The sequence below is a fragment of the Myotis davidii genome, unplaced genomic scaffold (assembly GCF_000327345.1).
Source record: "Myotis davidii unplaced genomic scaffold, ASM32734v1 scaffold1292, whole genome shotgun sequence".
Classification (NCBI taxonomy): Eukaryota; Metazoa; Chordata; class Mammalia; order Chiroptera; family Vespertilionidae; genus Myotis; species Myotis davidii.
Genome location: NW_006283154.1, coordinates 46,956 through 68,866, shown reverse-complemented (window position 1 = coordinate 68,866; position 21,911 = coordinate 46,956). Strand labels below are relative to the sequence as shown.

The window sequence follows — 21,911 nt, the reverse complement described above, 5'->3', positions numbered from 1 at the left end:
TGCCCCGCGGGGCTTGATGAGGGACCTGAGGCTGCACCCCCCCCTCCCAGCGGGGCTTGACGGGGGACCTCAAGGTGTGCCCCCCGCCTGGCCTGGGCTGAGGGACCTGAAGCTGTGACCCCCTCCTGGTGGGGCTTGATAAGGGTGGGACCCACTGGGTCTTCATCTAGCGTAGCGGTTCTCAACCTGTGGGTCACGACCCCTTTGGCAGTCGAACGACCTTCTCACAGGGGTCGCCTAAGACCATCCTGCATATCAGATATTTACATTACAATTCATAACAGTAGCAACATTACAGTTATGAAGTAGCAACGAAAATAATTTTATGGTTGGGTCACAACATAAGGAACTGTATTTAAAGGGCGAGAAGATTGAGAACCACTGGATTAAATGCTCCCAAAAAAGCCATAGGGTAGCTAAATGAGTATGAAAACATGACCCAAATATATGCTGTCTGTAAAAGAAGCACCTCAGAACAAAAGACTCACACAGGATGAGAGTGAAGGGATGTAAAAAAATGCTCCACGCAAATGGAAACAAAATGAAAAGCTGGGGTAGCAATACTCATATCTGACAAAATAGACTTCAAAATAATGGCTATTACAAGAAACAACAAAGGCCACTACATAATATTAAAGGGATCGATCCAACAAGAGAATATAACCCTAGTAAACATATATGCACCCAATATAGGAGAACCTAAATATATTTTTAAAAATTCTGGAGGATTTTAAGGGAGAGATTGACAGCAATACAGTTACAGTTGGGGACATTAAAACTCTGCTGACTTCACTGGATATATCTTCCAGGTGACAAATTAACAAGGAAACACTGTCTCTAAAAACCAACACACTGGATCAGATGGGTTTAATATACATTTATATAACATTTCACCCAAAGCTGCAGAATATACATTCTTCTTAAGTGCACATGGGTCATTCTCAAAAAATTGACCACATGTTAGGACACAAAACAAGTCTCTACAAATTCAAGAAGATTGAAATCATACCAAGCATCTTCTCAAATAACAATGGAATGAAATTAGCATTCATCTACAGTAAAAATACTCAAAACCCTTCCAAGACATGGAGGCTAAATAGCATGCTATTAAACAATGAATGAATTAACAATGAGATCAAGAAAGAAATTTTAAAAAAAACTTGCTGGAAATAAATGAAAATGAACACACAAGAACCCAAAATCTATGGGAAATAGTGAAAGCAGTCCTGAGAGGGAAGTAAATAGCATTACACACCTACATTAAAAAACAAGAAAAATGAACAATAAACCATTTAATCCTACAACATTATTGATAAGCCTTTAGCAAGACTCATCAAGAAACAAAGAGAGGACCCAAATAAATAAAATCAGAAACAAAAATGGTAAAGTAACAACTGATACCACAGAAATACAAAATTACAAGAAAATACTATGAACGACTATATGCCAACAAGCTAGAAAGACATCCTGAGTGAAGTAGACAAGTTCCTAGAAAATACAATCTTCCAAAACTGAATCAGGAAGAAGCAGAAAACCTGAAGAGGCCAATAACAAATGAAGAAATTGAAGCAGTAATCAAAAAACTCTCAGCAAACAAAAGCCGTGGTTCAGAACTAATACCTATCCTCCTCAAACTATTCCAAAAAATTAAAGAGGAAGGAACACTTCCAAGCTCTTTCTATGAGACCAGCATTACCCTAATTCTAAACCAGATAAAGATACTACAAAGAAAGAAACTGACAAGCCAATATCCCTGATGAACATAGATGCTAAAACCCTCAACAAAATATTAGCAAATTGGATCCAGCAATATCTTAAAAAGACCATACACTATGACCAAACACCATGACCATGGGGGATTTATTCCAGGGATGCAAGGTTGGTACAATATTCACAAATCAATCAATGTGATACATCACAAAAACAAACTGAAGGACAAAAATCACATGATCATATCAATTGATGGAGAAAAAGCATTCGACAAAATCTATCACCCTTTTTTGATAAAAAACTCTCAGCAAAGTGGAAATAGAGATATCATATCTCAACATATTAAAGGCCATATATGACAAACCTAGAGTTAACATCATACTCAAGAGCCAAAAACTAAAATCATATCCCCTAAGAATTTGAAAAAGACAGGGATGCCCATTTTTACCACTCTTATTTAACATAGTACTGGAAACCCTAGCCACAGAGATCAGGCAAGAAGAAAACATTAAAGGCATCCAAATTGAAAAGGAGGAAGTAAAACTCTCATTATTCATAGATGACATGATATTATACATAGAAAACCCTAAAGACTCCACCAAAAAACTACTAGAATAAATGAATTCAGCAATTTGCTGGGCCAATAAGCAGTTCTGGCCAGTTTATCTCAGTGGTTAGAGTGTCAGTCTGTAGACAGAAGGGTCCCAGGTTCAATTCCCTATCAAGGGAACGTACCTCGGTTGCGGGTTCAATCCCCATTCCTGGTCAGGGCATGTGCGGGAGAGAATCAGTCAATGTGTCTCTCTCATATCTCTCTCTCTCTCTCTCTCTCTCTCTCTCCCCCCCCTCCTTCTCTCTCCCTTCCCCTCTCTCTCTAAAAATCAATGGGAAAAAATATCCTTGGGTGAGGATTTAAAAAAGAAAGCCATAAGCCCATGAAAAGATATTCAACACCATTAGTTAGCATGGAAATGCAAATTAAAACCACAATGAGATGCCACCTTCTAGGATAGCTAAAATAAAGACAGACAACTATTAGAAAAGATACACAAGAACTGGAACACTCATATACTGCTGGTGGGAATGCAGATAGTGCAGTCATTTTACAAAGCAGGTCAGCCATTTCTCAAAAATTTAAACATAATCTTAATATATAACTCAGCAATTCCACTCCTAGGAATCTATCCAAGAGAAATGAAAACATGCCCACACAAAAAAGTGCATGCCAATGTTCAGAGTAGCATTACTCATAAGAGCAAGAGTGGAAACGATCTAAATATCCATTATCTTATTTTTTTTCCCAAATATATTTTTATTGATTTCAGAGAGGAAGGGAGAGGAAGAGATAGAAACATCAATGATGAGAGGGAATCATTGATTGGGTGCCTCCTGCACGCCCCCTACTGGGTACCGAGCCCACAACCTGGGAATGTGTCCTTGACTGAAATAGAACCCAGGACCCTTGAGTCCGCAGGCTGACGCTCTACACACTGAGCCAAATCGGCTAGGGATGTCCATTAACTTATTAATGAATAAGTAAAATAGAGTCATTCATACAATAGAATACCAGACAGCAGTAAAAAGATACAAAGTACTGGCAGTGAAACATAGAAGAACCTCAAAAACCTTATGCTAAGGAAAGAGGCAGATGCAAATGATTACACAGTGAATGATCCCATCTGCATGAAATGTTCAGGAAATGCAAGTTTACAGAGTCAAAAGCAGATCAATGGTTTCCTGGGGCTGGAAGTGGCAGTGGGATTTAATTGCAAACATGCTTGAGGGAATCTGAAAAGGGAGGATAACGAAATGTTCTAACGTTGGGTAATAGTTGCACAGCTGTAAACTCACACAAAAAAAAATCACTTAATTGCACACTTAAAATGGTGGATTTTAGGATATGTAAAATATCTATAACTAGAGGCCTAGTACACAAAAATTTGTGCACTCGGGGGGATCCCTCAGCCCGGCCTGTGCCCTCTCGCAGTCTGGGACCCCTCGGGGGATGACCACCTGCTGGCTTAGGCCCGCTCCCGGGGGACTGGGCCCAAGCTGGCAGTCAACATCCCTCTGGCAGCCTAAGAGCCCTCAGGGGATGTCCACTTGCCAGTGAGGAGCAGACCTAAGCTGGAGTTGGACATCCTTAGTGCTGCTGAGGAGGAGGGAGAGGCTCCCACCATCACCACTGTACTGGCAGCCGTCGCCTGGCTTGTGGCTGAGCAGAGCTCCCCCTGTGGGAGTGCACTGATCACCAGGGGGCAGCTTCTAAATTGAGCACCTGGCACCTGGTGGTCAGTGTGTGTCGTAGTGACCGGTCATTCCCAGTTGTTCTGCTGTTAGGGTCCATTTGCATATTACCCTTTTATTATATAGGATAAAGGCCTGGTGCACGGGTGGGGGCCAGCTGGTTTGCCCTGCAGGGTGTCCCAGATCAGGGTGGGGGTCCCGCTGGGGGGCCTGGCCAGCCTGGGTGAAGGGCTGATGGCTGTTTGAAGGCTGGTTAAGGCCCTCCACCCCCCGAGTGGGGACCCTCACCCCCTGGAGGTTTGGACAGCCTGGGTGAGGGGCTGATGGCTGTTTTCAGGCTGGCAACACCCCCTTTAGGGTGGGGGGTTCCCCACTAGGGTGCCTGGCCAGTCTGGGTGAGGGGCTGAGGGCCATTTCCAGGCTGGCCAAGCCCCCGCCCGGCGACCCCCTGTTGACAGAAGCTCCCAGCCTCACCTTTTTTTCTTTTTTTTTTATTCTGGGATTTATTTACCTTCTATAATTGAAACTTTGTATCCTTGAGAGGAGCTCAGAGCCGGCCAGGCTAGGAGGAAGCCAAGCTTCCTGCTCGCTCCAGCTCCGTGGCCACGGCTGGCTGAAAGCAGGTATCTGAGGTTTATTTATCTTCTAGAATTGAATCTTTGTTGCTTTGAGTGGAGCTCAGAGGCGACCGCAGCAGGCAGGGAAGCTTGGCTTCCTCCATCATTGGGGCAACCAAGCCTCCTGCTTGCTCCAGCTCCGTGGCAGCCGTCCGCCATCTTGGTTGGATTAATTTGTATATAGTCACTCTGATTGGCTGGTGGGTGTGGCTTAAGGCATAGCTAAGGTACGGCCAAATTGCATGTTTGTCTTTTATTAGTGTAAATAATAAAAGCATAATACACTAATTAGATCAGATTTCCTTCCAGATGAAGCCGGGGCCGCGAGGAAGCCTAGGTCCCAGGTGCCAGAGGGAAGCCAGTGCCAGCAGCTGGGGGAGGGAAGTCCTACTCTTGCTTGAATTTTGTGCATCAGGCTTCTAGTCCTATCTAATAAAAGAGAAACATGGTAATTAGCCGTACATCCGCTACCCTTCCCATTGGCTAATCAGGACAATATGCAAATTAACCACCAGCCAAGATGGCGTCTAATTTGCATACCACAGGCAGGGAGGGCCAGCTCGAGCTGCTGTCCGGCCCATGTGGCGCCTAAGCCCCAACGCCAGCCGGGACCCTAGTGTGCGGCCCTGAATGGTGGGGGTTTTGGCGGCTCAACCAGCCGCCTAAACCACGCCCTCAGGCAGGACCCCTGTGAGGGGCCCTGAGCAGCGGGGGGCTTGGCTGAGCGAACAAGCCGCCTAAACCACGACCCCAGCCAGGACCCCTGTGTGCGGCCCTGGGTGGGCGGGGCCTCTGCAGCTGCAGTGTTCGGACCCAGGCCCCCAGCCTGCCCTGGGCTCTGCTCAAGGAGGGGCTGGGAACCTGGGGTTTACTAAACTTTACTAGAGCTGCTCCCCATACCCCAGCCCTTGCCCCAGAACCACACTGCCCGCAACAAGGCTCCTGGCAGCTTCCTGACAGGTGGGTGGCAGGAGAGCTGAGTAGAGCGGGGCTGCAGGGAGCCATGGAAGGGCTGGGCCCGGGGAGCCAAGCTCCCAGGGATCTGAGGAGAGAGCCTGAAGGTAGAGGAACCTTTAGCAAAGCGGCTGCCAGGAGCCGCGGCCATGGGGTCTGCAGACGCGTGGACAGGCCTCCGCCTGATGGGTAATCCTGGGCAAGCGCCATGGCTTCGGGGAAGCGGCTGTCCAGGAGGCAGGCGGCCCAAGGGGCGCAGAGCGGCGCCAAGGTGGGGTGCACTGGAGGGGGCTCAGGCCTGGGCAGGGTGCTGGCAGGTGGGGATCTGCCTCGCCTGCAGAGAGTGAGGTTCTGTATTGGCCCCAATAGGCAGAAAACTAGAGGTGATGACTGCAGGTGTGGAAGGACGCCTGGGCAGAGGGGCGCAGACTCGCAGCCCTGAGGGAGGGGGGGGGCGTGAAGGGGCGGCGCCACCTCAGTGGAGGAGCACCCCACTGCTGGGTACCCCACTGCGGCGGTTTGGTGAAGCTCCCGGCACTGACCGGGCCTCGCTACGGCCTGCACACTTGAGAGACCAGGACTCCTGCTCCTGCCTTGGCCCAAAAACAAGCCTGAGCCGCCCTGCCCCCAGATCTCGCCCACCCCATGGGGGTGCACACCTGCACAGTGAGTGCAAGCCTACCACCTGCTACCCAGAAGAGGGGCAGTAAAGAATAGGGTGGGGCGGGGGAGAGGAAAGAATGTGGAGCATCTATGATGAAGAGGTGCTGGAGAATGAGGCTTGGAAGCCTCACGGGGAGGTTTGTTCTGTTTGCCCTGCGGCTGTCCCTTAGGAAAGGCGGAGAGCATGGCTGTGAAGGCTCCTGCGCGAGGAGTCCAGTTCCATAGCCAACTGGAATTGGCCTCAGTTTCCTGCTCTGTAAAATGTGTTAAGCGTGTCCCAGTGCCTTCACTGAGCTTTGCGGGCCAATTGAGATACTATATAAAGAAAATGAGGGAAGAAGTGAGAAAGAAAAGGAAGGGCAAGCAACACAAAAGAAAGATTGAGAGGAACCTGTAAACCTATTGTCACTTAAATAGGGAATAGAGTCAATAGTGTTGTAATGATGGTATGAAGCCAGGTGGGTACTGGAAATATCAGGGAACACTTTGTAAAGTATATGGTTGTCTAACCACTATTCTGTAACTAATAAACCTGGAACTAATACAAAATAATATTGAATGTAAAGAAATGAAAATAGGAGTGAAATTTTTCTAAATTTCCAAGTTTAAATAAAGGTTGTAAAGGAAGGAAGGGGGAGAATAAAAATAGTATTTTTCATTTTACCACTTTATTGTTTTTTCAGTATATGAAAAAGACAGTTGTCTTTATATGGTGCTTTTATGCTTTCTATGTCATTATTTCATTTGGTGTTCAGGGCAATTTAAAGACAAGATAATTATTCTCTCCACTATTCAAAGAAAGGAAATCTTGGTGCCTGGCCCCAATGATTCAATCGTCAATCCCTTGTTATAAAGCATGGTTAGTGAAATTTTCTGTGAAGGGTCATATCTATACTAATAAAAGCCTTGGGGGTGATCTGGCCAGCAGGGGAGGGCAGTTGGGGATGATCAGGCCGGCAGGGGAGCTGTTAGTGGGCGATCAGGGTGGCAGGCTGAAGCAGTTAGGGGCAATCAGGCAGGCACGCAGGTGAGTGGTTAGGAGACAGCAGTCCAGGATTGTGAAAGGGATGTCCAACTGCCGGTTTAGGCCCAATCCTGGCAGTCGGACATCCTGGGATCAGGCCTAAACCAGCAGTCAACATCCCCCAAAGGGTCCAAGATTGGAGAGGGTGCAGGCTGGACTGAGGGACACCCTCCTCCTCCTGTGCACGAATTTCATGCACTGGGCCACTAGTCCTATCTAATAAAAGAGAAACATGGTAATTGGTGTAAAACCGCTACCCTTCCCATGGGCGAATCAGGGCAATATGCAAATTAACTGTCAGCCAAGATGGCAGCCGACAGCCAGGCAGCTTGAAGCGAACATGAGGCTTGCTTGCTTCAGTGACGGAGGACTCCAACGTTCCCCGCCTGCCGCTGCAGGCCTCTGAGCTGGCAGTTTGAACATTGTAGCAAATATAGAAGTTAAAAAAAAAACCAGAAACCTACAGCTTCAGCCAGCCCGGTCGCAACATTGTAAGCAAAGGCCAGAAACCTACTTTCAGCAGCAGAGGCCTAAGAGCTGGAGCCAAGCCTCAAAGCTAATGCTGGCCCAGAATAAAAAGAAAAGAAAAAAAGGAGCAGTTGGGAGCTTCAGTCACCCCCAGCCTGAAAAGAGCCCTCAGCCCCTCACCCAGACTGGCCAGGCACCCCTGTGGGGACTCCCACCCTGAAGGGTGTGTGACCAGCTGCCAACAGCCATCATCCCCTCACCCAGGCTAGCCAGGCACCCCAGTGGGGACCCCCACCCTGATCCAGGACACCTTTCAGGGCAAACCAGCCGGCCCCACCCATGCACCAGGTCTCTACCCTATATAGTAAAAGGGTAATATGCCTCCCAGCACTGGGATCAGCGGAGCCACAAGGCCTCCCGGCACTGGGATCAGCGTGACAGGGGGCAGTGCCCAAACCCCGATCGCCCTGCGGCTCTGTGTGTGACAGGGTGCGATGCCCCAACACCTGCCCCCCCCCACAGGCCCTGCTCTGTTTGTGATGGGGTAGAGCCACAATCTCCCCATCGTCCCTGCTCTGTAGGTGATAGAGGGCGGTGCCCCAACTCCCTGATGGGCCCTGCTCTGTGGGGGACAGGGGGAAATGCCCCAACCCCCTGATTGGCCCTGCTCTGTGCGTGACAGGGGGTGGCGCAGCACCCCCCCCATCGACCCTGCCTTGGGTGTGACAGGGGATGGTGCCCCAACCCCCCAATCAGCCATACCCTGAGTGTGACTGAGGGTGGAATCACAACCTCCCGATTGCCCTGCTCTGTGTATGACAGGGGGCGGCGCCCCAACTCCCCAATCGGCCCTGCTCTGAGCCCGACCAGGGGCTGCACCTAGAGATTTGGCCTGCCCTCTGCCACCCGGGAGCCGGCCTAAGCCAGCAGGTCGTTATCTCCCGAGGGGGCCCAGACTGCGAGAGGGCACAGGCCGGGCTGCGGGACCCCTCCTCCCCCCCGAGTGCACAAATTTTTGTGCACCAGGCCTCTAGTCCTATCTAATAAAAGGATAATATGCAAATTAATTGTAACTACATCACAAAGATGGCAGTGGCCATAGCCACAAGATAGCAGCGCCCAGTCCTCTCAGCCCCACCAAGTTCTCCCGTCCCAGTGGGTGGCCGCTGACAGAAGGCAGCGTGAGTGGTCTGGTGGAATGCTTGCTTCGTCACCACAGCAAGTACAATAAAAATTGGCTCCAAAACAGCCTGTTTCTTAGCGAGTCCGGGCAGGAGGGGGTCCTGAAAGCTCTTCTGCTGGCTGCTCAGGAAACAGTGCTGATGCCGCCATGGAAGCCATTGGGGAGGAGGCGGTAACCGCCAATGTGGATTTGGAGCCTCCAGGAGTGCAGGCCATCCACTGCTGCATCCAGTCCCTGAGGCATGCCCGACAGTATCGCAATGCCAACTGCCCGCAGCTGTCCTGCTAGAAGATGAGATGGGTTGTGCAGCACACCAAGGGCTGCCAACACAAGACCAATGGAGGTTGCGGAGTGTGCAAGCAGTTCATGGCCTTTTGCTGCTACCATGCCAAACACTGCCAAGAAAACACATGCCCCATTCCCTATTACCTCAACATGAAGCAGAAGCTCAGCCAGAAGATACAGCACCGCCGGCAGCACACGTAGCTCATGCGCCAGCGGATGCCACCATCAACACCCGCACTGTGCCTCAGCCAAGTCTGCCTTCCCCTCCTTCAGCACCACCCTGGCCCCCGTCACTGCATTCCAGCACACCCTGGACACCACAGCCCCCGACTCTGCCCCAGACCTCGCCTGTGAGCATGTCACTAGCCAGCTTTTCCAGTGTAGCTAATACACAGTCTCCACCAGTTTGCACTGGGAAGCCCACTAATCAGGTGTCAGACCCACCACACCCCGCCTGGCCCACCTGCAGTAGTGGAGGCACCCAGCAGATTGCACGTGAGGCACAGCAGCAGCAGCATCTGTACTGGGTGAGCACCAACAACAGTATGCCCCTGAGGTATAGTGACCCCTGAGAGCCAGATGGCCCCCATGCGCCTGAATGTGACCCAACCAGGTCAGTGGGCCTGTTATTCTGCCCCCTGAGCCCCAGCAGTGGCAGCCGGCACCCATCCCCCAGCAACAGTCAATGTGCGGCATGCCCAGACCCGTGATGTCTATGCAGACCCAAGGTGCAGCCACCTCAGAGCATCTCTCCAGGTGCCCTGCAGGACCTGCTGCGGACCCTGAAGTCTCCCGGCTCCCCCAGCAGCAGCACATGCTCAACATCCTTAAGTCAAACCCTCAGCTGATGGCAGCTCTCATCAAACAGCACATGGCCAACTAAGTGGCCAGCCAGCCCAGCCTTCAGCTCTAGCCCAGCCTGCTGAATCTGAACGCCATGCAAGCCAGTGGGCCACAACCTGCTGTCCCTCCGCAGCAGCAAGCAATGGGAGGCCTGAACCCCCAGGGTCAGGCCTTGAACATTATGAACCAGGGCACAACCCCAGCATGGTGAGTATAAGCCACAGTACAGAGAAATGCCACAGTACAACAGCAGCAACAGCAGCAACAACATTGCGGGAGGCATATCTGAGTGTCAATTGTGATGGGGTGTCACCTTCCCCTGATCGCCGGGTCGCCTCCCGCCCCTGAGTGCTCCCAGACTGTGAGAGGGGGCAGGCCAGGCTGAGGGACCCCCCTGCAGTGCATGAATTTTCATGCACTTGGCCTCTAGTATCTAAATAAAGCTACAAAAAACAAAAACCCTACTGCAGAGCAAATAAGGTGAACTAGTCTCATTTTTCCACACTCTGCAGCTTCAGTGTCTGTATTAAATAAAGAAGGCAGTCTTTAAAGCAGTGGTTCTCAACCTTCTGGCCCTTTAAATACAATTCCTCATGTGACCCAACCATAAAATTATTTTTGTTGCTACTTCATAGCTGTAATGTTGCTACTGTTATGAATCGTAATGTAAATATCTGATATGCAGGATGGTCTTAGGCGACCCCTGTGAAAGAGTCGTGGGTCTACAGGGCCTGCCCGCCCGCAAAGCAGCCTCTCTCACAGGTGAGTCCGACCCAAGAATGCCTTGCAGTTTCTGGCAGTCTTTAAAGCAGTGGTTCTCAACCTTCTGGCCCTTTAAATACAATTCCTCATGTGACCCAACCATAAAATTATTTTTGTTGCTACTTCATAGCTGTAATGTTGCTACTGTTATGAATCGTAATGTAAATATCTGATATGCAGGATGGTCTTAGGCGACCCCTGTGAAAGAGTCGTGGGGTCGCGACCCACATGTTGAGAACCACTGCTTTAAAGTACTGAAAGTAAAACAGTTACGATTAATCAGATGTGGAGGTAATTAAACATGTTCAGTTATTTTCTTTGCAAAGACATCAATCGAATCTCCACATGTGAAGAAGTCACAGTTCTATACCACAATATGCAGAGATGCTGCCAATCAAGATATTTTGAAGAAGGACTTGCTAGTTTAGCTATTTCTCACTTGAGCCCCTCAGTAAACAACCCCGTCACATGCGTCCAGGTGAAAGGATCCTTCTTCACAGGTATTTACTCTGAAAACTAACAACAGTGACTGAAGGGAAGTCAGCTCTACCAGGACTGAGAGTTGGCCTTGGTCGTGAAACTTCCCCCGCCCCCAAAAAAATAGCACCTGCCATAGAAAGTGCCACCTTCATAGACTTCAAGCACCAGTGCAAAGCTTCCTAACCCTCTCTCCAGGGCAACAGGTGAGAAAACAAATGGCACATTGCTGTGACATTTAACAAAAATAGGATCTGTCCTTCTGAACTAAAATGGCTGTTCAGAAATTCTTTAACTTTGCTCTGAAAATCTTAATGCAATACGTTCTTTTACAATGTATTTCTGAGCATGGTCTGCCAAGATAGGATGATCTTAAGGGTCAGGATAGAACTTGCTCTTGTGACCCAAGAGTTGTCACAGATCAACAAATTCATCAACAAATGTAACTCTCCTAACACCAGAAACATGTTTTCTTCGTCACATAATTATGCAGACTATGACTCAAAAATGTACATATCAGAGACATACAATCATTAGTCCCAAAGACACAAAGGAAATCTGATCAAAGAAACCCAAAAATACAGCTGGTCAATCTTTAGTTTGTACAAATCATCAATGTGCCAGGGGCCATACAGGGCTAGTGAATGGCGCACCTCAGAGGGCGTTGTTAGTACTGATCTCGGTGACTCCGAACTGTGCAATGCACAACCTGGGGAGCTGCACAGGTGGCTCTGAAATTAGCCAACTCAAAAAACACAGATTCAGAGTAAATACGTGAAAATGGAAAAGAAGAAAAAGGCAGACCCTGAAGGCAGGCCTTGGAAAACCCTAATTATCCACAGAGAAATTTTACATAGGAAATTCTGAAGAAAATGAAAAAAAAAATCACTAGACCTGACCTGGATGACTATTTTTAGAGCCTTCACCTTCTGGTCCGAGGCCCAGGCATCCTTCAGCGACTGGTTAAGCTCCTCTATGCGATTCACATAATCCTGCTGAGTCAAATTCAACAGTTCCTTTTGGGATCCCTGTGGGAAGCAAGCGAGAAAGTGTAAGCACAAAAGCAAAACAGTGTCCAACTTCCAACCCTGTGAACAGCACTGACTGAGCGTCGCTCTCTAATTTTCCTCATAAGCCCCCGTCCATTGATAGTTTTGTCTTATGAATAAACAGGTTCTTTACATTTTCTGCAAAGACAGGCAGAGTGCAGTGACTGAGAGACTAGCCTTGGAGGCCAGTCTGAGGTAGGCTAACTCCAAGCTCAGCCCATTCCTACCACGTGACTCTGGCTGAGCTGCTCTCCTCCCAGAGCCTCCTCTGCAGCCAGATAACACAGTTCTCAGCGCCCACGGTGTGCCAGGCATGGTGTGCCAGATGTTCAAGATGCAAATGTAAGCAGAAAGACATTATTTCTGCACTAACGGAGTTTAAGGTAGAGGACAAGATGGACATTAATACAAACTGAAATAAATGCTTGGGAGGAAATGACAGCTCACTGAACCTGCGGTGCCCACTATAAGAAGTACGACTGTTCCCTGTGCCACTAAGGACAAGACTGCAGGTCACCGACATGTACGAATTGAGACACGGTCTAATTTCAGGGGCATTCAAAGAAAAGGTTCATCTCAGAATGGAAGATGTATGGTAACCGGAATGCACTCCAGACGGGCGGTCACAGATGGTTTCCTGGAGGAAGCAATGCTTGAGAAGAGTTTAGTACTGAGCAGGCAGGGGGGTGTTAGAGCTCTCAGTGGTGTACATGTACTGAGCAGGCCAGGGGGTGGGGGGTGAGAAGGGGTGTTACAGCAGAGAGAGCTCTCAGTGGTGTAGGGGGGACTGTGGCGAGGGGTGTGGGGGGGTGTTAGAGCAGAGAGGGTACCAGGACAGAACAGACCACAGCAAGCATCTGTGCAGAGCAAGGCCACCATGTGGATGCATGAACGGTGTGGAAACTAGCACAGCCCCTGGTAGTGTGTGCTCAGTCATCCTTGTCTATAGATGAAAAGTTCTAAGCTCACAGGGGTCAGGGTCACTCTAGCCCACAGGCTGAGATCAGGAACCACATATTTTTTATATGAATGTCCCCTGGAAACCAGTGAACACTGTTAAAGAAATACACACAGAAGGTTCAGGAAACTGGGACTAAGCCCACTGGTCATTTGACTCTGAGATAGGGCCCTCCCTTGCCCTTTTGCAGTAGGAGGAGCCATGTGACTAGTTTGGGCAAATGGGCTGTGAACAGAGGGGCATGTGTCCCTTTTGGGCTGAGGCAGTAAAAAGGGACCCTCTATTCAGCTTGGCAGGAAGCTCTCTGTTGCGATGGCAGCACCAGGAGATGGTGTCTGGCAATGCACTGGGTGAGTCATGTTTTCTGAGCACATGCAAGACCGGCAGAGGGCCACGCAGTCTCTGCAGCAAGGCAGGACCTTGGTCCTGCATTACCTCGGAGATGGCTCCGTGGGTGCAAAGTGAGACCTGTTCTAGATGACCTGGGCTTGCTCAGGCATCGCAGTGAGAACAGACAATTTAGAAGGCCAGCCTGAGCCTGAGCAGCTCCTGGGCCTCTTTCCCGGATCAGTGGTGCCTGAGGAGGCACAATGCACAGCTCGAGAATTAATCAGAGCAACCACCAGAGAGAGCTCCCTGGGCAAAAGAAAGAGAAGACCACATGGCCCTGTGCTCAGCAATGACCTGCTTACCTCCTCAAAGTCATCCAGCTCTTCCAGCCTGGTCCGAACCTTCTCCGACACTGCGAACGCGGCAGGCCCGGCTCTGCCTAAATGACATGGACTCTGTCACATGGGGGATTTCCTGTCACCAACCCCCCCACCGGAGGCATATTTGACTTTACACTTCAGCGGCAACATCCTTCCCTAATCACGGCCCATCAGAAACATTTCTGCCTTAAAGCTACCCCTGGGAGTGGAGGACCAGCATCAAAAAGCACCTACTATGTTCCATCACTTATTCCTAAAGAAAGGCGGTCCAAACAAAGATGCCCAACATCCACCACTGAATTGTTCTCCAAGAACAAGGCCTCTCAGGCTTCACGCGTGTAGACTCTTGTGCCCTTACACTAACTAAACAACCACCTCGCTATCTGCCGGGAAACGGAAATGCTGGGGCTCCAAAGCCCTCTTGAGGAAACACGACAGTGAAGTCCTTTCCATCGCAGGGACAGGTGGACAGATTAAGGAAACACTTCAGGCCACGGGCCACCTGCGGGGCTCAGCGGCCTGTCCAGCTGGCTGTTGCTCTCCAGCACCTCCTATTTCAGAGCCTTTCTCATTCTCATGGGGCATCTGTTCTAGATCGAGGGCCCTTTGCTCCTGCTACCAGACTCCCTTCAGGAGCTAGAAGTTATTCTTCTGAGCTCTGGTGCTCGCTCCGATTTGTCTGGGATCACTGAGAGCATGGTACTATTAGTTCAATACTAACAACTACTAAAGTCAGAAGTTTCTAAATAATTTGCTTTTTTTAAAACCCTTTTCTACTATTTCCTTCATTCTGAAATATACTATATACAGAACTGTGCACATGTACATTTTAATAGATATTATTAAACATTTGTAACCACCACTGAGTTCACTCCTTTTCACTGCTCCACTCTGTGAGGACAACACAATTTTCCCTACTCTACTGTCCATGGTGCTTGTTTCCTGTAGGGGCCACTCTGAACTATGCTGCCAGGACTATTGCTGTGCTGTCTCCTGCTCATGTGTGCATGCATTTCCTCCAGGCAGGAATCACTCAGGATGTGTTAGCATTCAGATTCTATTTCCAGGAGATCTGGCAGGGCTACGACTGCATTTCTGATGGGCTCCCAGTCACCTGTGGTCCGAGGACCACACTTCAAAAATGCAGATGTGGGCAGAGTTAGAAAAACGCTCTGTGAAGAGCCAGACATACAATTCTAGGTTTTGTGAGTCGTACAGTCTCTGTACACTACTCAACTCTGCCATTATAACATAAAAGCAGTCACAATCTGTAAACCAATTGGCATAGCTGTGTTTCCATAAAACTTCATTTACAAAACCAAACACTGGGCCAGATTTGGCCTGCAAGACGTGCTCTGATTTCTGATATAGGGTACATTCTAGTAGTAGAAATTCTGGGTCAAGGAGTTGGCCCACCTCCCATTTTAATAGGTAATACAAAAGTACTTTACACAGTGGATAACGTCAGAGTCCCTGTGGCTCACATTCTCACCACAGGAGATATCAGCAATCTTTTTTGTTTTTCCAAACTGTTGGATATGCAATGCTATGATTTACTTCTTTATGGTTTGGGGTCAAAGTTATGTCGATAGCAAAGGTGTTTTACTCTCCTGATTCCCAATGTGCTGTCTCAACCTGCAGAGAATGGGAGAGAGCTGCAGCTGCCACACTGGCAATTTACACGTAACACAAGGCCAAGAGCACCTACACCCAGAGGAACACCATCTGTCAATCATTTCAGAATCGCCGGGGGCTTCATAGAAGAAATCCTGGACCCGTTCCTCAGGATTAGGTCAACAGCACAGTGGGGCCAGCGGCCTGTGTTGTATGAAGCCTCGGATGACCCTGCTGCACAGCTGGTTTGAGAACCCTGGGCTGGAGCTTCCAACCACACGTCTCAGCAAAGGAAACTGAGACGTGCTGTGTCAGGGACCAGTGGCCAGTGCGTCTGAGTGCGGGCTCCCCTAACCAGAGACTCTGCGTTTTACATGGGAGAGACTACTGCTCTGTAACCCTGAAAGCAAGCAGTGGGCCCATGTCTTACTCCATGTAACTCTTTGGTCTTTTCTTCCATTCATCATCTAAATATGTATTTCAATTCTACTAAGTCTATGTGTAATCTAGGAAATAATAGCTTCAGTTGAATTGGATAACAAACTTTTTTTTTCTTTTGTGAAATTATATTCAAGTTAATGAGAGAATTCCCATCAGAATAATAACAACAAAAACTCACCTTTTTCAGAGCCCATAAACAGATTCTGCAGAGGCAAAAAAAAAAAAAATTTGTTAATAATTTTTAAATCGTACTGGGTTACATGACCAAAAAAAACCACACCTGTAAGCTACTTAAATTAGTACTCAAGTAACACTAAGACAATAAGACCCATCATTTTCCAACAAATCCATTTATTTGTTCAAATGAAAATTAGAAATAATTACTAAGACAATGAAAATATACCTAAGTAAAGACTACTGGCAATTGTAATTTCTATTCAATTCACGTCTCTCTCGAAGTGAGGAACAAATAGCAAAATTTTGAGGGCATTGGAGTCACGTGACAGCACTTAGCCTACTTGACATCAGGGTCCACAACCTCGGCACTGATGACATCAAGGGCTGAAAAATTTTGTTGTGGGCGCCCCGTGCACTGTGGGATGTTCAGCAGCACCCCTGGTCTCCACCTACTCGATGCCAATTGCACCCTCACAGTGTGACAACAAAGTCTCCAGACAATGCAGCATGTCCCCAGGGGGTTAATATCCCTCCCAAACGTGAGTCAATGCTCTAAGTGAAATGAATGCACATAGAAAATAAGAAAAAAATTTAACAGTCCAACAGTTCTCCCTGCCATTCTGCTCAACAAGAACACGCCCTGAGAGAAGGAAGAGCACAGCGCCATCTGAGTTGCCTACCAAGGTCTCGCTTTCCTTCCTGCTCACAGGTGGAGTTTTGGTGGGCACAATGTCACATTTCCCAGCTTCCCTTGTATCTGCACACAGCCGGTGGCTAGCTTCCAGACAAATTAACTGGATGTGTTGAGAGGGACTCTGGGAAGTCTCTAAATGCGAGAGGGTACATCCTACTTTCCCTTTTCCTCCTTCTTACAACTTGAACAAGAGGTGACACTGAGCCCATAACCTGAGGGATCGGATCCATGTCTGGGTAGATGGTGTCAGATTGAGAAGAACTGTAGGATCCCCAGCTGGTGGCGTAGAATTGCTTGGTGCGGGGAGAAACCCACACACTGAAGTTGGGTGGAGACCCACAACAAAAAGAAATGACTACTCCATCTGAGGGAGACCCTGGGGCCAGTCACGGCACTTACGATGGAGAGCTTCTCCGTGGTCGTGTACCGGGCAAGGATTTCTCCTCGCTTGCTGGTCCAAGGCTCAAAATCCAATCCTACAACGGAGTTCTGGTCTCTATCACCTTTCTTCCTGGAGCTGTCCTAAGGAAAGACAAGACAGCCTCTTCAATGCCAACATAATTTTATTCTAAAAATTAAAAAGTATAAGCAAACACACTGACTAAGCATGGTTGTATAACTGAAATTTGTTAAGAGAACTTAAATATTGTCATGAAAAAGGGTAAATAGTGAGGTGCTGGATGTGTTAAATAACCTGATGGGGGATCCTTTCACAGTGTAAATGCATATCAGTCATCACATCGTATACTTTCAATAACTTACAATTTTGTCAATTATACCTTATTGTTTTTTAAAAAGTATAAGAAGGAACTCAGTGGAGCTCAGTGGTTAGAATGTCAGCCCATGCACTGAAGGCAAGGGCATATACCTGAGTGGCAGGTTCAATCCCTAGCCCCAGTCAGGGCATGTGCAGAAGGCCACCAATCAATGTGTCCCTCTCTCATGGATGTTCCTCTCCCTCTCTCTCTCTATCCCCCTTCCACTCTCTCTAAATATCAATGGAAAAAAAATTTAAAAGGCAGCCAGTACCTCACTGTAAAATAAAATACATATACCAAAAGGTTTGCTATGATAAAAAGAAAAAAAAAAATTTAGGGCAATGCACCAAAAATGACCAATAAGCATATCAAAAGATGCTAAAACTCATTAAAAATCAAGAAAAGGCCTTGGCCGGAGTGCTAAGTGGTTAGAGCTTTGGCCTGAGCACCTAAGAGTCTTCGGTTCCATTCCAGTCCTTGACCTGGTCAGGGCTTGGGCATGGCTTGTGCGGGAGGCAACTGGTGGATGTTTGTCTCTCTTATTTTCTCTCTCTCTCTCTCTTCTTCCCACCCTCTCTTCCATTGTCTCTGAAAAGCAATGGAAAACATATCCTCAGGTGAGGATTACCAAAAAATAAAAGAATCAAGAAAAGGCAAACTGAACAAGATAATTTTTCAACTATCAGAATGGCAAAGAGTTAACATGACTAATATTCAGGTCGGCAAGGGTACAAAGAGACAGACACTCTGAAATACTGCTGGTAGGAGTACACACTGGTGAAGCCCTTCTGGGGAACAATTTGGCAATAGCCATCAAACCGTAACTACACATTGCCTTAAGTCAGTAATGAACTTCTAGGAAGCTATCCTGCACACCCTCTGCATGCCTGCATGTAGGCACAAAGCGTATACATGTTCAAGGACCAAGGCACCACCATCTGTACCAGTAAACACCAGAAACCGTCTGTGTATGTCAGAGGGGGAATGAAGAAATAAACTGTGTTATACCCATTCTTTAGAATATAATATAACCATTCAAAATAAGAAGGATGTTCTAAAGGTACTAACATAGAAAGTTCTCCAAGACATCATGTCATGTTAAAAATAATGTATAAATGTAGTACAAACTACGTTTTAAAAAAGTAAATAAATGTATGAATGCCAGCATAGAATGAAGGCTAAGAGTGTGGACTCTGCAATCAGACTGGCCAGTTGGACTTCCAGCTCAGATGTGATGTAGAATCTCTATTCCTCTGCGTGGGCCTCTGTAAGTAGGAATTATAAGACCTCCCTCTTGAGGTGATATGAGAACTAAACTTAGAATGCACCTAGAAAGGCCTGCCATATAGGAAGGTGATACTGTTATTGTTGCTATCCTATATAATAAAGTGGCAATATGCAAATTGACCCTCATTCGGTCATGCCATCACAAGATGGTTGTGCCCACAGCGGAGGCAGGGTTCCCGTAACACAAATGGCTGCGCCCACAGCAGAGGTTCCCATATTGAGCCTTAACAAGTGATCAACAGGGACCTGAGGCTGTGTGGCGCCGAGCCTGGGCTGGGGACCTCAGGCTGCGCCCTCCGCCCGGCGGGGCTTGACGGGGGACCTCAGGCCATGCCCCGACCCCAGGCCAGGGGACCTGAGGCTAGGCTCCCCACCCGATGGGGCTTGACGGGGGTAGGGACAGTCAGGTCCGGTCCCCCCCATGTGGGTGGGGCCAGTCGCACGCCGGTGGGCAGGGACTTGACTCTGGATCCCACGGTGCACTCCAGACTCTGACAGGAGGAAAATTTTCATATACATTTTACTAATTTTCTTTCATCTCTGACACTTCTATTATAGAGAAAGGACAAATAGCAGTATTAAAATATTTTCTCTAATTAATTCCCTTTTAATGTGCATGAATTTCTTGCACCAGGCCACTAGTTTATATATAAGTATGATGTATGTAAATGCTCAGACATTACTGTCATAAATATCTATGAAACTACAAAGGAAGTTACAGGAGAATATACCTTACACAGATAACACTGATGACCTCCGAGGAGATGAACAGAATGAGGGGAATTGGTTAACAGGATTTCATTTGTAGTGTTTGACTTTTTATATGAAAAACTAATTGAATTAACTACATAATTACACAAGGATAAATTTTCCAAAAAGGATTATAAAAAGAGTAAAATGAAAATGAAGAAAGCATTTTAAAATGCTTTAAAAAAGAAAAGAAAATCTTCATGATCTGCGCCAGCTTCTCACTGTCAGGGCCACCTGCTATACAAGCTGCACTCTGTGCATATCTGAATTCTGTGAATTGTTACAACCAGAAAGCACCCATGCGGTTTAAAAAGAAAACCATGAAAACCTCATCCCTGTACCCACAGGCCCAACCACCAGAAAGACGACTGCCAGGAGAATACGGTACCTTGACAGCTGCCGTGGCCACGGGGTCAGCACTGGCTGCAAACACAGAGAGGGGATCGGTTCCATCCAGCACACTGCTTAGCGGGTCCACCACGGAGCTGGAGGATGAGGACGTGGAAGAGGTGCTTCCCTTCCGGCTCACCTTCTTAGTCTTGGACTCTGTGACCTGTGGGAACAGTCATGGTGGTGAGATGGAATCTCCTCCAACTCTTCCCCTGAAACAATTGAAAGGGATGTCCCTCCTTCCCACAGCTGACAATGTCTTTGCCTCAGGATCTCTTATTCTGTGATACACTGAAATGATTCAGAATCCCAGTCACGGAAGGAAAGGGGACCTCCAGGTCAGGAAGGAAGAGGCAGGACCCTTGTGGTTAGAAGGTGGTGATGTAACATTCCTGTAGGGCCTTCAAGTCAGAGTGCAGTCCTTGAACAGCAATAGCCACATCACCTGGAAGCTTATAGAAAATGCAGGATCTCAAGCCAGTCTAAATCTCCTGCATGAAAATGTGCGTGTTACAGCAAAGGTCGAGGTAGGGTGATGACCAGGGCATGCATGCTCCCAGGGTCACCAACCTCCGGGGACATTGTCCATGGCTCAGTACCGCTATCCCATCATTGCAAAGTAGTGACTGCCAACGCCTTCCTTTCTGGAGAACGTCTCCCAATGCCAGGCCTGGTTTTCAATACAGAGCCATGTTTGTGTTCCACAGGTCCCCGTCCCTCCCCAGCTGCAGATGATTGGTCCAGGGAAACCTCTGAGCCAAAAGGATCCAATTAGAGACTCTGCTAAAAAGAGAGAGCAACATCCAGGAGGGCTAGTTAGGCTCCACTCCATTTTATTTTTTAAATCTTTACTGAAAGTATTATGTATGTCCTGTTTTTCCCCCCATTGACCTCTTCTACCCACCCTGGTCCCTGCCCTAGCCCTTCACTACCCTACTGTCTGTATCCATGGGTTACACATAGATGCATACAAGTTCTTTGGTTGACCTCTTCCCGCCAATCCACCCTCCCCCACCTGCCCTCTGAGGTTCCCCAATCTATTCAATGCTGCTATGTCTCTGGATCTATTTTGTTCATTAGATTCCATATGAGTGAGATCATGTAATACTAGTCTTTCTCTCGCTGACAGATTTAACTTAGCATAATACTCTCTAGGTCCCTCCATGCTGTCTCAAAGGGTAAGAGATCCCTCCTTTTTACTGCTGCATAGTGTAAATGGTGTAAATGTGCACAGCTTTTTATCCACTGATCTAGTGATGGGCATTTGGGCTGTTTCCATATCTTAGCTATTGTAAATTGTGCCGCTATAAACACAGGGGTGCATACATTCTTTCTGAATGGAGTTTCTGATTTCTTGAGATATATTCCCAGAAGTGGGATCACTGGGTCAAATGGCAGTTTCATTTTTAATTTCTTGAGGAAACTCCATACTGGTTTCGACACTGGCTGTACCAGTCAGCATTCCTACCAGTAGTGTACTAGTACTAGGGTCACTTTTCTCCACATCGTCACCAATAGTTCTTTGTTATGACAGTCATTCTGACTGGTGTGATACCTCAGTTGTCATTTTGATTTGCATATCTCAGATGATTAGTGACTTTGAGCATTTCTTCATATGTCTCTTGACCATCTGTGCGTCCACTTTGGAGAAGAATCTCCTTAGTTCCTTTGCCCATTTTTTTTTTTATTGCTTCAAGTATTACAAAGGGAATTACATATGTGTCCATTTTTTCCCCCTGCCCTAGACAGTCCCCTAGCCTCCCCAATCCCCCAGTGTCTTATGTCCATTGGTTATGCTTATATGCATGCATATAAGTCCTTCGGTTGAATTCTTACCCCCGCTTCTGCCC

At 47.7% G+C, this 21,911-nt stretch overlaps 1 protein-coding gene across 1 annotated transcript in view; it reads right to left on the bottom strand.

Moving 5' to 3' along the window:
* Positions 1-21,911, bottom strand: part of LOC102761061 (UPF0505 protein C16orf62) — a 69,445-nt gene that overhangs the window by 35,714 nt on the left and 11,820 nt on the right. Inside the window, exons 3-7 of the mRNA XM_015563103.1 lie at positions 20,060-20,224; positions 17,276-17,398; positions 16,184-16,208; positions 13,933-14,009; positions 12,133-12,261 (exon numbers count right to left, since the gene is read on the bottom strand). Coding sequence (XP_015418589.1) covers positions 12,133-12,261; positions 13,933-14,009; positions 16,184-16,208; positions 17,276-17,398; positions 20,060-20,224 — 519 coding nt within the window. The remainder of the gene's footprint in view (positions 1-12,132; positions 12,262-13,932; positions 14,010-16,183; positions 16,209-17,275; positions 17,399-20,059; positions 20,225-21,911) is intronic.